Here is a 13,725-nt window from a genome sequence, read left to right as displayed (position 1 = left end):
AGAACTTCCATCCTGCACAGACATACTGGACTAGAACTGCAGCTTTGAGCAAATACTGGGCTTGGCCTCCGTCAGCATGTCAGATTGTTCTGAAGCCATTACAACTGCCTGGACCAGGCCATGCAATCCGGAAAAGCATCACCAGATTTTGGTTTTGCGAGACATTCAAATTCAGGAGACCCGTTTGTTACCTGGATTGCGATAAGAATTACCAAACGTTTGCGCATTCGCCCATCTCTTCTGCGTCTAACAATAAGACCGAGTAAACCACCTCGATTTCCAATTCTTTCAATCCTACCTGAAGGAGTGGTTGCTCAATCTTCAAGTTTTCTCATTTGATCCTTGGTTTCTATCCCAATCGAGGTGGAACGCATACTGTTGTCGAGGTTCACACAAAGTTGTCAGCCGTCATCACTTAAAGACAGAGTTTCTTCAATTATTATTGTGCCATGGCTCCAGTTACCCACATATCATTACGGGTCAGATAGCCAGCCGTCAAACAGATGCTGTGCAGTCGAAGTCTGGACGAGTATAGTTCGAATGCTCCAAGGTCTCTGCCATTTTCAGGGTCTAAAATCTTCGAAAAGAACGCCACTTTCCAAGAGTCGAAGGCAGCCTTTACGGTAACAGTTGAGCGTCACTGCAACAGCATCCCTGCAACTAGGATTGTTGTACTTGAGAAGCAGGCCATGATCTGGACAACCAACCGTGAAGTTGTTCGTTTAGGACTCCGTACGGTTGCAACAATAGCTTCCCTCTACCAAGAGAAGGGTATTTTGCACACGATTTCGACGTCCCGAAATGGAAACCGATATTTTGGCCCGGCAATCCCTGAGGAGGCATTCTGGAGTCTATTCAAGTTTTGGTCAATATTCTACCCAAGTCTATTCTGACAAGATTTAAATAGAAATATGAGCTTCCTCTCGCCGTTCTCGCAAACGTCACCTCTATCAACTGAGTCTCTGATTCGGCCCTCGATCTGTGAACATCCAGCGTATGTGGAAATATGTACCCTTGTATCCGCAGATTAACTAACTAATTTATAGTCAACCGTCCTCGTATTCCTATAGCAAGACCATTTCGCCCTCGATACACCACTCTCCCACCACCTCACCAGCAACCACTCACTCGCCGTCATCCACACATGTACACATAACGACTGCTACACCATCCACCAGCGACGACCTCATTATCGGCCAAGTAACCTTGGGCGGAAAGTTCAAGTGCCTTGATAAGCTGTGCAGAGATGATGAAGCGCTATTGTTCAACCGCCATGCTGATTTTAAGCGCCACCACGTCAACATGCATGCGCGAAGAATGACCGAGTACTTTTGCCCCGAGAAGGGATGTTCTCGGTCTAGGTGCCCTATCAATGGAAGGAAGGGCCGCAGTTTCAAGGGGAGGAGAGATAAGATGAGGGAGCATGTTAAGACGGTTCACGGCGCCGAGGGGAAGAAGAGTAAAAGTAAGAGGGAGAGTGGGAAAGGGGAGGTTAAAGAATAAGATGGTGAGCTTGCAGGGGAGTGTGGGAGAGAGTGTGTGAAAATCAAACTGTAGAATGCAGCGTATTTGGCGTGGAGTGAAGATAGTCATTATTTCCCATGTACAGGTCCATCTGGTAGATAGATCTTGCGACATCAATATTCAGCCATGTCAGTGTGTTTTATGAAGCATTTTGGTGTGACTTTTCTTTCCCCGAATTGAAGTCCTTGTTGTGAGCGTACGCCGATTTTTCCAAAGCTGTATTGATGAACTATGAATTTCAGCCTTCTCCCTACCCTTGGTAATTGAGATACCCCATTCTACTCTTGCATATCAATACATCGGCTCACCTGATACTTAGGTTTGGCAGCCCCATTGTATTGCCGCCATGGCAGAGGCTTGGCCGTCCGCTAGACGCCTTATCATATGCGGGTCTCAACCGAGTATGATGCTGTTTTGAGCTGGATGCATAGATCCGAAGACGGAGACTGCCGGTAAATCTACGGCCGAGGTTTCTGTGCATATCATAGCGACTTCAGGAGAGAGAAGGAGCAAAGATAGGAGGGGAAGTGGGGCATCTGGCGGGGCTAGTCAATGGCAGATAACAACACAGCAAGTTGACAAGGGCTTCGGCATTTCTTGTACCGCCGGTTTCAAAGAGCGGCTGCTGGTGTAATCCGAAGAGCGCATTGCGTGTATTGGTGCTGCTATGAGCCGCTTACTTACCAACTTTGCTCAGCCTTTCAAGGTACACCACCGGAACCCCCAAGTCCCACCACTTATTGCGCCACAGGACTGACGCGACTTTAGCAATTGCCCAAGGTGTAACTCCAATGTCCTCGCCTAGAGTGCAGCTTCCGCAGGGAACGGTCGTAGGCGCCGTCTCACGGGAAAAGTATCCTCATGCAGTGGAATTCTTCAAGGGCATTCCCTATGCGTTACCGCCAACAGGTGAACGCCGGTTCCGCCCACCAGAAAAAGTAGGAAAGAGCCAGGACACCATGAATGCGACGAAATTCGGTCCCAGGGCTCCAGCACAGCAGCTCATGACGATTGGACCAAAGCTAGAGGAAAGCGAAGACTGTCTGACTGCAAATGTGTTCCGACAGGCGGGACATGATCAGTCGAAACCGCTACCCGTTGCTGTGTACTTTCACGCAGGCGCTTTCAACCGTGGGAATGCTGCTATGCATGATACAGCAGCCATGGTGGGATGGTCCGAGCAGCCATTCATTGCGGTTTCGTTTGGATATCGCATTGGGGCGCTGGGCTTCCTCCCATCAAGATTAAGCGCCAAAGAAGGCGCCCTCAACCTCGGTCTGAAAGATCAGATTTGCCTACTTGACTGGGTCGAGGAGAATATCGGTCATTTTGGGGGTGACAAAGATTGCGTCACACTCATAGGGCTTTCCGCCGGTGCACACTCGGTAGGTGTAGTACTGGGTTCTCTTTGTTGCTTTAGCTTGCTGATTTGGCGTAGATTGGTCACCTTTTACTTAATTACGAGGAGGGTAAAGCACCAAAATTCCATCGGGTTGTCATACAATCTGGCGCCCCAACGTCCCGTGCTGTGCGTCAACCAGACGCAAAAATCCATGAAGAGCAATTCCAGGACTTCTTGAAAGAAGTAAAATGTCCGCCATCATTGCCTGAATCAGAAATATTTAGTTACCTTAGCAAAATCCCTATTTCTACGATTGCTAAGGCTCAAACAACGGTGTTTCAAAAGTACAATCCTAGTTTGCGTTGGGCTTTCCAGCCAGTAATCGACAACGAGACCATTCGTGGCCGCCCAATCGATGCCTGGAGAAACGGAAAATGGCACAAGGTTCCGATAATGACTGGATTCCAAGGGAACGAGGGATCCCTGTATGTCAACAAGAAGATGTCCAAGTCCTCAGAATTCCTTCAGTTTTGGAAAACCCTACTGCCACAATTGAGCGATGAGGATATCCAGACCATAAACCGATTATACCCCGATCCCGACGAAGTGCCGGATTCTATCTACAGAGAAACAAGGCTAGATCACGGTGTTGGTCCAATGTACAAGCGCATCGAAGCGGCATATGCACACTACGCATACGTAGCACCAGTCCGCCAAACCGCCTTCTTCGCCAGCCCGCACACGCCCGTGTACGTATATCACTGGGCAATGAGACGCGATATTGTATACGGAGCCCGCCACTCAGACAACATGTTCTATGAAATGAAGGATCGAGCAATCTGCGAAAAACTAAAGTCTCAAGATGAGTTGTCGGGTATACTGCATGCCTACACTACAAGCTTTATTTGCACAGGCAACCCTAACGCTTTGGGTGGTTCGTATAGCAGTAGACCTGCGTGGAAAAACTATGACAAGGAGAAACCGGAAATTATGATTTTCGGGCGGGATAACACCGAGCTGATTGGCGGTCAGGAAGTTGGAGAACTTGCCATGATGATTGACGATGAATACGCAAAGGAAGAAAGCGATTTCTGGTGGTCCAAAGTCGAGATTTCTCAGCAATAGCAATCGTTATAATTTTGGAATGACGAAATCACATGATACACCACTTAGAAAGGCAGCTCATGCATTATATTCATGGATCATGTAGATGTTAGTTTGGGCATTGCAAGTGGTTGGAATCAGTATCATCGGATGCTGCACATCCGAACCCTATTCCCAGCCAATCCCCAGGAAACTGGGTGCAATCACTCTCCGAAAGCGGAGCATCAGCGATAAAAAGACTGAGCCGCTAAATGAGGGGTAGCAGGAACTAGTTGTTCCGAAGGATGAAATGCCTGGTTTGAAAAAGCCCCCCGGCCCAAGGCCGAGTATGTTATCGCAAACGGTTGGCCCAATCTGGCGTCATATGTTCAGTGCGCTGCAAGCCCGACTCGTTTTTTGAGAACAGATAGGAAGGTAGATTGATAATCGTCCAAGCAGCAGGTATCTTGAAGAGTGGTGAGTTGTTATCGACTTTTGCTTATCATCGCCATTTGCCTTGGTTCTTCGCCAATCCAACTCTTGAATGCAGATTACTTAGTCGAGTACGGCTAGAAGCTTATACGAAGAGTCAAATCCAGCCTTCAGCGTACTCCATGTCTGTCTCTTAGAGCCTTTTTGTTCATCGCACCCTTGGATTCATTGGGTGTTTTCCGCGATGCAGTCTCCGACCGATTTACCCGACAGCACCGACAAAAAGACGGTCACTACGGCCAAGGACGTCGAGGTCCAACTAAACACTCTCGATGCCAACTCCCTCAAGAAGCACGAGAGCGCCATCGAAGGCCAAGTCGAGGATCTCGACGAAGCCACTGTATACCTGAGAGAGCACAACATCACACCCGAATACATCGCTAAGCTGTTGGAAGACGCAGAGGCCAACAAGCGCGTATCGCGAAAAGTCGATTTGCGTCTTCTTCCCCTCTTATGCGGCACGTTCTTCTTCCAGTACATCGACAAGCAGGCAACCAGCTATGCAGCCGTGTTCGATCTCTTCGAAACAACCGGTATCACGGGCGAGCAGTACTCATGGCTTGGATCCATTTTCTATTTCGCGTACTTGGTCGCTGAGTGGCCGTCCGCATACCTTGCACAGCACTTTCCGACTGCGCGCGTCGTGTCGATATACTGCTTTTGCTGGGGCTCCGTCATGCTGATTGCCGCTGCTACAAACAGCTTTGCAGGCTTTGCGGCTATGAGATTCTTGCTTGGTATCTTTGAGTCTGTTATCACGCCAGCGTTTATGATGGTAAGTTCTCAACCATACGAATACTCACACTGGATATAGACTGACTCTATGTTTTTCCCTTCATCTGCAGATTGTGGGTATGTGGTACATGGCGGAGCAGCAGCCCGCGCGGGCAGGCATGTTCTATTGCTTCAACGGCATCGGCAGTGCCACTGGCGGGATACTCTTCTACGGCGTCGGCTACGCAAAGCACTTTGTCATCTGGAAGATCATCTACATTATTTGCGGCGGCATGACCGTTCTCTGGTCCTTGGTGTTATTCCTCAAACTCCCCAATAACATCATGTCGGCGAAGAGCTTCTCCGTAGAGGAAAAAGCTCTCTTGATTGCCCGCGCCGCAAAGAATCGCACGGGTGTTTACAACCGCACCATCAAGTTGGAGCAGATCAAGGAAGCCTTGACAGATGCGCAGATTTGGTTGCTATTCTTATATGTTCTGCTCAACGAGACCATCAATGGCGGAATCGCCAACTTTGGAAAACTGATTATAAAGAATGTAGCTGGCGGCGACCCGCTTCGTACGACACTTTACGGCATTCCGCAGGGCGTCGCTCAGGTATTTTGGGTCTTTACGGGGCCATATCTTGCTTCTCGCCTTCCAAATGCGCGCACTTACATCATGGCGTTGTATATCTGTCCCACAATCATCGGCACCACTCTGATTTGGCAGCTGCCACGAACGAATTTGGCTGGATGCCTGGCGGGTTACTATATGGTGAGCTTGGCCTTCCTAATTGTATTCAGCTCGTCTTACTGACTGGTAAAGATTGGCTCGTACGTGGGCGGGCTGGTTATCGCGCTGCAATTCCCAGCATCCAATGTAGCCGGATACACGAAGCGCACGACTAGCACCGCCTTTGTATTTCTGGCATACTGCATTGGCAACATCATTGGTACGTCTGAACCCGGATCTATGACCCGAAGAAATGCAGTCGCTGATGCAGGAAACTACAGGACCTCAAGCGTTCCTCGCAAAAGAAGCCCCCGTGTACGAGACAGGAGTCAAAACCATACTGGGCTGCTCTGTCGCGCAATTCGTCCTGTCTTTTGTGATACGCGCCCTGCTTGCGCGGCGAAATGCTCGTCGCGATCGTGAAGAAGCTGAAGGACAACAACCTGTTCAAGATCAGACTGAAAGGGAGCCGGAAGCCATTGAGGATGCTACGGATTTTTCAAACAGAAAATTTCGTTACCGAATGTAGCGGGACTGGCATGTTCTTGGTTTCTTCGCGAATTTGTTCTGTTAAAATTGGGGGCTAGATAAATTTACTACAAGTCATTGCCGAGTGCTGCTAATGTGTCCTTGAAAATCGATGTTTTTAGTTATCGATGAGGGGTGAAAAGACCTTCAGGTGAAGGCGATCTTTGGGGTCCACTTGTCGGTTATCTGTGCCGAATTCACAATGGGGAGTTTTTGCTTTAGAAGCGAGAGAGTGTTCTTCCCATGTAAAAATGGCGGGTGATCTGAATCGGCATGTTTCCAGTTGACGGGTCGTAATGAATCACGATGACACCGCTCGCATCGACTAAAGCTTACTTTAAGAACCTAAAGATTCTTTGTGAGTGTATTACGCCAGACAATCGATATATTTATTTCAAGTTCTTTCAAAGCATTACTGATTAGTATTGCTCTATGCAGCATTCTGTGGTATAGACTTCATTGATCAAAACCATGATCCCTAAATATCAAGTGGATGCTGTCACGACATGTCTGTAGACATGCACATGAGACTGTTGCATCGTCGCAACAGATTCCCATGTGCAAAAAGGCCAAAGAGTGTGTTGGGTCATGGTCAAAATGCTGATTAAAACTTGATGTGAGCACACGCGGGTAACAATTGAGATATCTTAACATAGCTATCAAGCTTTAATGCAGCACCCCATCTGCAGAATCAGATTAGAATAATCTCTCACAAACATACGAATGAAGGAGAATCCACTCATGAATTCTTTATCAAGTCAAAGAACCATACAAACGAGAGAAAATGGCAGTCTCATAATCTTACAATCTGATCAACACTGCTATCATCCTCACTCACTCCTCATGTCCTATTCCCATGAACCTGTTTTCAACGGATTGTGATACCATATTAGAAGCAGAACATTTCGGTACATTACTAATACTTAACCAAAGTCTTCTTAAGAGTTTCCAATGTCACTATCCATTGCGCACTTGATCTACTGCTCCATGCAATGAGGCCCACGGCGCCAGCGCCCATAGCGCAGAGTATCGCTTTCTTCGCAAAACTCGCCGCAACATGCCTGAAGAACATGTTCTGCTTCTGGCGCACCCGCTGGACATGTTCTCCTCTCTTGTTCTTTACGGGAAATGGGACATCTGGCACCTCTTTGTCTAGAAACTTACACAACGGCTTCCAGCCATCTTCCAAACGGAATTCGAGCAAGCGCTCCTTGGGCACTGCAGAACGGATCTGTGCATAGTGTTGCCGGTACCTGTCCTTGGCGACCCGCCGCATCTCCTTTACATCTCGCACACCATAATACCCTAGCATAATTTTGCGAATCGTCTTGCCACCATTAAGCCCGTACAGCGGCCCTAGTACATTAATCACTAAATCCGCACGCAGTCCCCACGTTGTGCCAAAGATTGCCTCCTCCATACTCGCATACCACTCATCTATATCGCGCTCCACCAAGATCACCTTGGCGTCAGGGTATGCCTCGATGAGCTGCATGGCGAAGAAGGAGCCCATGTCGGTGATGGCTTCGTAAGGCCCGAATAGGGTGTCCCAGTCTGCGCGTGTAAAGGGCCCGCCTGTGTATGTTGGCAGGGTAGGGTAGAAGGAATCGCAGGCTTTGTTGAAAAGACGCCACTCAAGGGGCGAACTGATGGCTTGAATACCATGGTGTACGCCTTGGTATCCCAGTATCTGGAGAGCTTGAGTGATTGATGCCGATCCTATTTTGTACACAAGCTCTTGTTAGCTCTTTGTGTTGACAAGACATGGCAGTTGAGTAAAGATTCAGAAACACTTACCAGTGCGTGTCATTCCAAGAGAGAGCACCTTCAGTTCTCGCTTAGGGCGGTCAGCACTGGGAATTGGTGTCGCCATGGCTCAGACTGACGTTCTACGGTCACAGAGAGAGATAAAGAAAGCATATGCATTAAGATGGAGCAAGAACGGAGGCTACTTCAACTACCCACACATTGGCTGAGAAAGCCAACACTGGTCTTCTCCTATCGTTTCAAACTATGAAAGGTATCTCTCAGCAAGACATCTTCCAAGACATAGAGCACGTGCTTGAAGCATTGGTAGTCAAGGCTAGATCTATCGGCTCTGCTACCTGATGTGCAGACTCCATTCTCAGCATACGTGACGTGTTGCATTTCGGACCGAGTTTAATGTCCCCGCGAGTGGACCATAAAGCTGAACAAGGCCCTGGAGCATATGATCAATGATCGATTCGTCTCCGCTCTAGTAATGGTTTCGGACAAGGGAACTTTTGTAGCCAACTCCACTGCCCACATTGAACTGCATCATGACTCGTGGTCTGGGCCAAAGCTAGTCTTGCTGGCTTCTCAATTCGACAGCTTACTCGGGGTAATCGCGGCGGTTATCACGATCCCATCGTTTCTCGCGGAGCACTTTGCTTATTGCTGACAACTTGCATTGCGTTTCTCCTTGATGCGCACCTTCTCGATCGGTCGAGGATAGCCTCTCATATTCCTGGCGTACGTACGTAAGCAAGGGCGAGATGCTTACAAAAGCTCATCAACTGAGTTACGAACCACTAAGTATGGTCATTGTGGGGCACATAGACCCTATGCCGCTCATTGCGTGAGGTTGTCTCGGGGGATAATAAGATAGCAACGACCTTCGAAGAGGAAAGGCGAGAGCAACGCCTGAATGCGCTAATCTATACGAAGAAGGAGACATAGCAGACTGTACACTAGCCATGAGCTTGGCTGTCTTAGGTCGCCTACCGAAAGCCCGGCATATGGTTTGACGCGCGTGGAGCAGAGTTTATTTGGCTGAGGAGAAAGCTTCTCCGTCGGTGAATTGAGCCAATGGAAACATGGTGGAATGCACGTGTCAGGTCAAGGTGCTCTACGCCCTCCAGAGCCAGCGCCCCTTGTGTCGATCATAGTAAGTAGCACGTGATAACGGCACTTGGCGAAGATAGCCCGGACCCTATCAACCTCCAACCCTGCAGGCCCTCCAGACTCCAAGGCCAGGGCCCCGGTAATGCGCAGCGAGACGCTAGCTTTTGACTTCCATTGTGAATCAGGCAAATACGGACTTGATCAAAGAGAAATCCCGCGCCCCCTGTTGTATGTGCAGACCCTATCCTACGCCATCTCCCGCAACACAGGAGGCTGACACATAATATCACCCAGACTAAATCTCGTTTTCATCGGCCAGTACAAGACAGGACACATCAAAATGACGCAAATCGTACCAATTACGGCGTTGGTACAGTACTCTCAGCTGGCATCGTAAGTCTGATGAGTATTCAATTAGATGGGGCACATGATGTGCCATGAACCGCTTGCAGAGCAGAGCAAGTAGTCGTTTCAGGAGTCAATTAGCGAAAAAAAAGCGTAGTACATTCTACTTTTCAACAGAGGGTGTTCTATATCGAGACCAAATATGTGGTAACAGAATTTGCACGTACCAACTTGGTGGGAAATATGCAGCACAGTCAGTAGTCAGCTAGAGTACCTACTCAATAGCTAATCTCAGCCGACACATAACTGCAGCCTCTCTCGCCGCTGGACTTCCGGGGCTACACACAATTGTAAAGTTGTGCCAGTCGCGCTCCAAGTCAACATCCAGTCCTTCTATCAAATCATATCTCTGCATCATGCGCACCAATACATATCCAGCCTCTGTCAGTGCAAACTGCTGCCCAATGCAAATGCGTGGCCCACCATTGAAGGGAATGTATTGCCAAGTAGTCCCTGGTCGCTTCTTTTCCCACCGCTCAGGCACAAATTCATCAGCGTCCTCACCCCACAAATCCTTCCGTCGATGCAACACATGCGTGCTGAAGTTGACCTCTGTTCCCTTGGGCACGAAAACTGGCAGAGTGCCGTCAGGTCCGCCGCCAGTGGGAAGTGTCGTATCCCGTACAGTGCAACGAGAATTAAAAGGCACAACTGAGTGAAGCCGCAGTGTCTCGCTCATGACATGCTGCAGGTATGAGCAGCTCTTGAGCTTCTCAAATGTTATTTTTCGCTCAACAGTGCTCGAGTAGGGGCCAAAGGTGGCGAGTATAGTCTCCCGAAGCTTTTTGCATACCCGTGGACTCCTTACTAGGCAGTAGAATACCCAGGCTGTAAGTGATGCAGTCGTGTCTCTACCAGCCGCAAGAAGACCTAGTACTTGCTCGCGTACCTCTGCTCGGTCGGAACAACGGGAACGTAGTGACTCGAGGAAGTCGTAGCGAAGCTGTGACAAGCCTTGGTTTCGTGCCTGATCAGCGGCGTCAATGGCGCTGTCGACAAAGTCATGGAGTGTTTTTATGCATCTGTTCAGTTCCTTGTCTCCATAAAGCCAATAGAGGCCCCGCAGTCGCATTCTTACTCCTAAGATGGCCAACATACGCTCGAAAGCGTGGCCGAAGCTGTCATCCCCGTCATGGATCCTGTGACTTCCCTGCCTTTCTTTTGACAGTAGAGCCTCGAGAGAATGCGTACTGTGCCCGAGGAAGAGTTCAGTTGCAGAATCCATAGTTAGACGCGGTAGCAGTGCAGCTAAGCTCACGGGTTCCGACCATACTCGGCCTTCGTCATCACCCGCTAATCCATGTTCTTTCGTCTCAATGATTTTGAGCATAGTCTGTACATGTTCTTCGAGCAGCTCAAGGCGGGAAATGTTTTCCCTGCTGAAGATGGGTCGCATCGTTTCCCGGGCGCGCTGCCACGCCTTGCCATCCACAGCGAAGATACTGCGCCCCAGAGCCGTCTTCAAGTTTGTTCTCCTCGCCGTTCCCATAATAAAGTCTTCGAACTGCGTCGCGAGTATTGCCTGCACGTTACGCGGATCAGCCGTGATAATGTTGAATGTACCCAATAGGGACAGCCCCCACGTATGGCGGCCCGTAGCTTCAAAGCGCGCAGCCACAAAATCAGGTGTCCGTTGTTCCTTATCGGCTTTTAAGGCACGTCGTACGCTGTCAATGCCAAGCGGCCATCGGGTCGGTTCAATAGGTACAAAACCACATCCAAGTCGACGGCTTTTGAGACGATATCGCAGCGGCTTGATGATGAATGTATTGATAACGCGAATGAGTAGCAGCGAGGCGCCTGCTAGAACAAGGTGTTTCACTTGCATCTCGAATACAGCTGTGTTGGTGCTGCTTGAATTTGAGGTTGCAAAGGCCGAATGCGCGGCCGTTGTCAGCTTTAAATATGAACGTGAGCTATTATTCATTCAGAGACAGCACCTGGATTACACGTGCACAAAACTAGACAAGGGATTGGTACTGCCCAAATTTTCGGTCCTGGACCTCTACTCTATGAGGTAACCTTCTAACGCCAGAGGAATCAACATGATTCGGTTTTCCCAAGGTATACTGCTATTACGTTGATTTCTTCGCAGCTACACATATAACAGCCTGTTGTCTGCATGAAAACACTTGAGAAAGATCTACTTTCAGAATATATTTGAACCGCGCTACTATAAAAGGCTCAATCATCTAAACCAGTCACGGGAGTCAATTTCATTAGCAAAGGCAGCTTTTCCCATACCAAATAGGTTCCTTGCTTGCCCCACCAATCACTACCTGGATCGTTCAACTCCCAGTCAAAGTAAGGAATAAACTTCTGCAATCAACTATTAGCACTTATTCCAATGTAAAAAAGAGAGCGGAGAGAGATCATACCGCCATGGTCAGCGACATCTCCGCGTAAGCCGTACTGTGCACGCATTATAGTTAGCGTATGGCTCCAGGTTTTCATCAATCGCGCGTTTTCAACTTACGATCGTCCAATACAAGATCTCTGACCATAAGAAAAAGGTTGGACAGCAGACCGGTCATCATCTTTGAACTCCGAGTCGGGTTCATCCAGCCAACGTTCTGGGTAAAACTCGCGTGCACGCCTGAAGTTGCGCTCTGAATGGCCTGCTGCAAGTTGATTGACGCCGACAGCATAACCGCCGGGAACCCACCTGCCCTCAATCATTTCGCCTTTTCCAGGCACCACGCGTGGAAGTGACCCTGGGGTTGGCGGATAGAGGCGCATACCCTCGTTGATGCAGGCGCGGAGATACTTACAGCCCGTCACCGCCTGCATTGTCATGTCTGTGCGGCGTTTGAATGAAGTTCATATCTCTTGCTTGAGCTTTGCAAGCTTATCCGGATTACGCAGCAGCAGATATGTCAGGCCAGACATGCCGCCTGCAGATGTGCCACTACCAGCCACGATGAAGTTGGAAGAAAGCATCATCAGTTCGAGGTGGTTGAGCTTTTCGTCGTTCTCCAGGATGTATGACCTGTTAGGATTTGGAGTTAGGCGCTGATATAACAGCTTTTGTAGCAACAAATTCATTTCATTCGTCTTACATGAAGTCCTTTCCGGGATTTTTAGCTTCGATGCGAGCCTTCAACTTGGCCTCAGTCATAGCAATGTGCTTCTTTCTCGACTCGACGACATATCTCGGAGTCAACCAGTTGAGCAGATTCAAAAAACCGTACTGCACAGCAAGCTGAAACCATACGATGGCTTTAGCGCGGGCTAGAATGGCTTGTATCCATGGCTGATCGGGATTGTCAACACAACCTGAGGGCTCACCGAAAGCCAAATCGGATACGATATCGAACGCAACGAGGTTGTACCATGTGGTCATGTCGACCGGTCCATGTCTGTACTGGCTCATTAACTTTTGAATAAGATTGTCTGAGTGGTCTTGAAAATATTTCTCCTGATCGCGCCTAGGAGAGTTTGAATCGTTAGTGGACAAGGGTTGGCGGGAGGGAGTAAGGCGTGCATATCATGGAACTCACAGTGCCCTCTGGCTAAAAGCTGGATCGATAGCCCTTCTCAATCTCAAGTGTCTATCCTGATGTTCTGTCATCAAACTGCGTTGGCCACCGATGCTTGGGGGCGCAATGCCTCTGCCGTCAAGAGCCTTTACAAATTCCGGATCGCGTTGTCCGTAAATCTTTTTCCATGCGCCGGACGTGGTATATGAAAGTTCATCAGGGGCAATGCGAACGACGGGTCCTTATTTATCGTGAAGTTCGCGGATCTTCCAGCTGATACGACCCTTCATGTTGTAACGATTCCATGGTAGACGAGAGATAGCCCAGAGCCTAGGGCCTGGATAACCAGCCAGGGGGCTCAGGTAGAGATTGTACAGCACCTTATAGAACACATAAAGGAGAAGCTGAAGAGGGTTGTGAGATGTTTCCGACACTTGGGAACTCAGGGCTAGTGCCAACTTACGAGGGCCAGAGAAGCACTGATGATGTTGTGAAATGCCAACTGCGGCACTTGGCCAAGCTGATAGCCAAAAGCATCACGTATAAATGTGTTGTGCAT

At 48.9% G+C, this 13,725-nt stretch overlaps 5 protein-coding genes across 5 annotated transcripts; 3 read left to right on the top strand and 2 right to left on the bottom strand.

The window, feature by feature from the left end:
* Positions 1–1,155: 1,155 nt before the first annotated feature.
* SETTUDRAFT_90248 (uncharacterized protein) lies at positions 1,156–1,503 on the top strand (the record flags this gene model as incomplete). The annotated part of the gene is made up of 1 exon (XM_008029309.1): positions 1,156–1,503. A coding segment is annotated over one exon (348 nt), but the record flags the coding sequence as incomplete, so codon positions are not given.
* An 812-nt stretch (positions 1,504–2,315) lies between these two features.
* On the top strand, positions 2,316–3,991 carry SETTUDRAFT_154607 (uncharacterized protein; the record flags this gene model as incomplete). The annotated part of the gene is made up of 2 exons (XM_008029308.1): positions 2,316–2,909; positions 2,963–3,991. 2 exons carry the CDS (start codon positions 2,316–2,318, stop codon positions 3,989–3,991), a joined length of 1,623 nt encoding a protein of 540 aa, XP_008027499.1.
* Positions 3,992–4,625: 634 nt separating this feature from the next.
* On the top strand, positions 4,626–6,418 carry SETTUDRAFT_91305 (uncharacterized protein; the record flags this gene model as incomplete). Its single annotated transcript, XM_008029307.1, has 4 exons — positions 4,626–5,216; positions 5,287–5,931; positions 5,983–6,109; positions 6,171–6,418. The coding sequence occupies 4 exons, from the start codon at positions 4,626–4,628 to the stop codon at positions 6,416–6,418; spliced, it is 1,611 nt and encodes a 536-aa protein (XP_008027498.1).
* Positions 6,419–7,333: 915 nt separating this feature from the next.
* SETTUDRAFT_154605 (uncharacterized protein) lies at positions 7,334–8,290 on the bottom strand (the record flags this gene model as incomplete). The annotated part of the gene is made up of 2 exons (XM_008029306.1): positions 7,334–8,136; positions 8,215–8,290. 2 exons carry the CDS (start codon positions 8,288–8,290, stop codon positions 7,334–7,336), a joined length of 879 nt encoding a protein of 292 aa, XP_008027497.1.
* A 1,611-nt stretch (positions 8,291–9,901) lies between these two features.
* SETTUDRAFT_154603 (uncharacterized protein) lies at positions 9,902–13,725 on the bottom strand (the record flags this gene model as incomplete). The annotated part of the gene is made up of 8 exons (XM_008029305.1): positions 9,902–10,068; positions 10,111–11,526; positions 12,189–12,485; positions 12,549–12,676; positions 12,747–13,115; positions 13,188–13,407; positions 13,447–13,570; positions 13,630–13,725. The coding sequence occupies 8 exons, from the start codon at positions 13,723–13,725 to the stop codon at positions 9,902–9,904; spliced, it is 2,817 nt and encodes a 938-aa protein (XP_008027496.1).

Source organism: Exserohilum turcica, assembly GCF_000359705.1.
Source record: "Exserohilum turcica Et28A unplaced genomic scaffold SETTUscaffold_3, whole genome shotgun sequence".
Classification (NCBI taxonomy): domain Eukaryota; kingdom Fungi; phylum Ascomycota; class Dothideomycetes; order Pleosporales; family Pleosporaceae; genus Exserohilum; species Exserohilum turcicum.
Note: the sequence above shows the minus strand (reverse complement) of the source record. Positions and strands in the feature narration are given on the sequence as shown.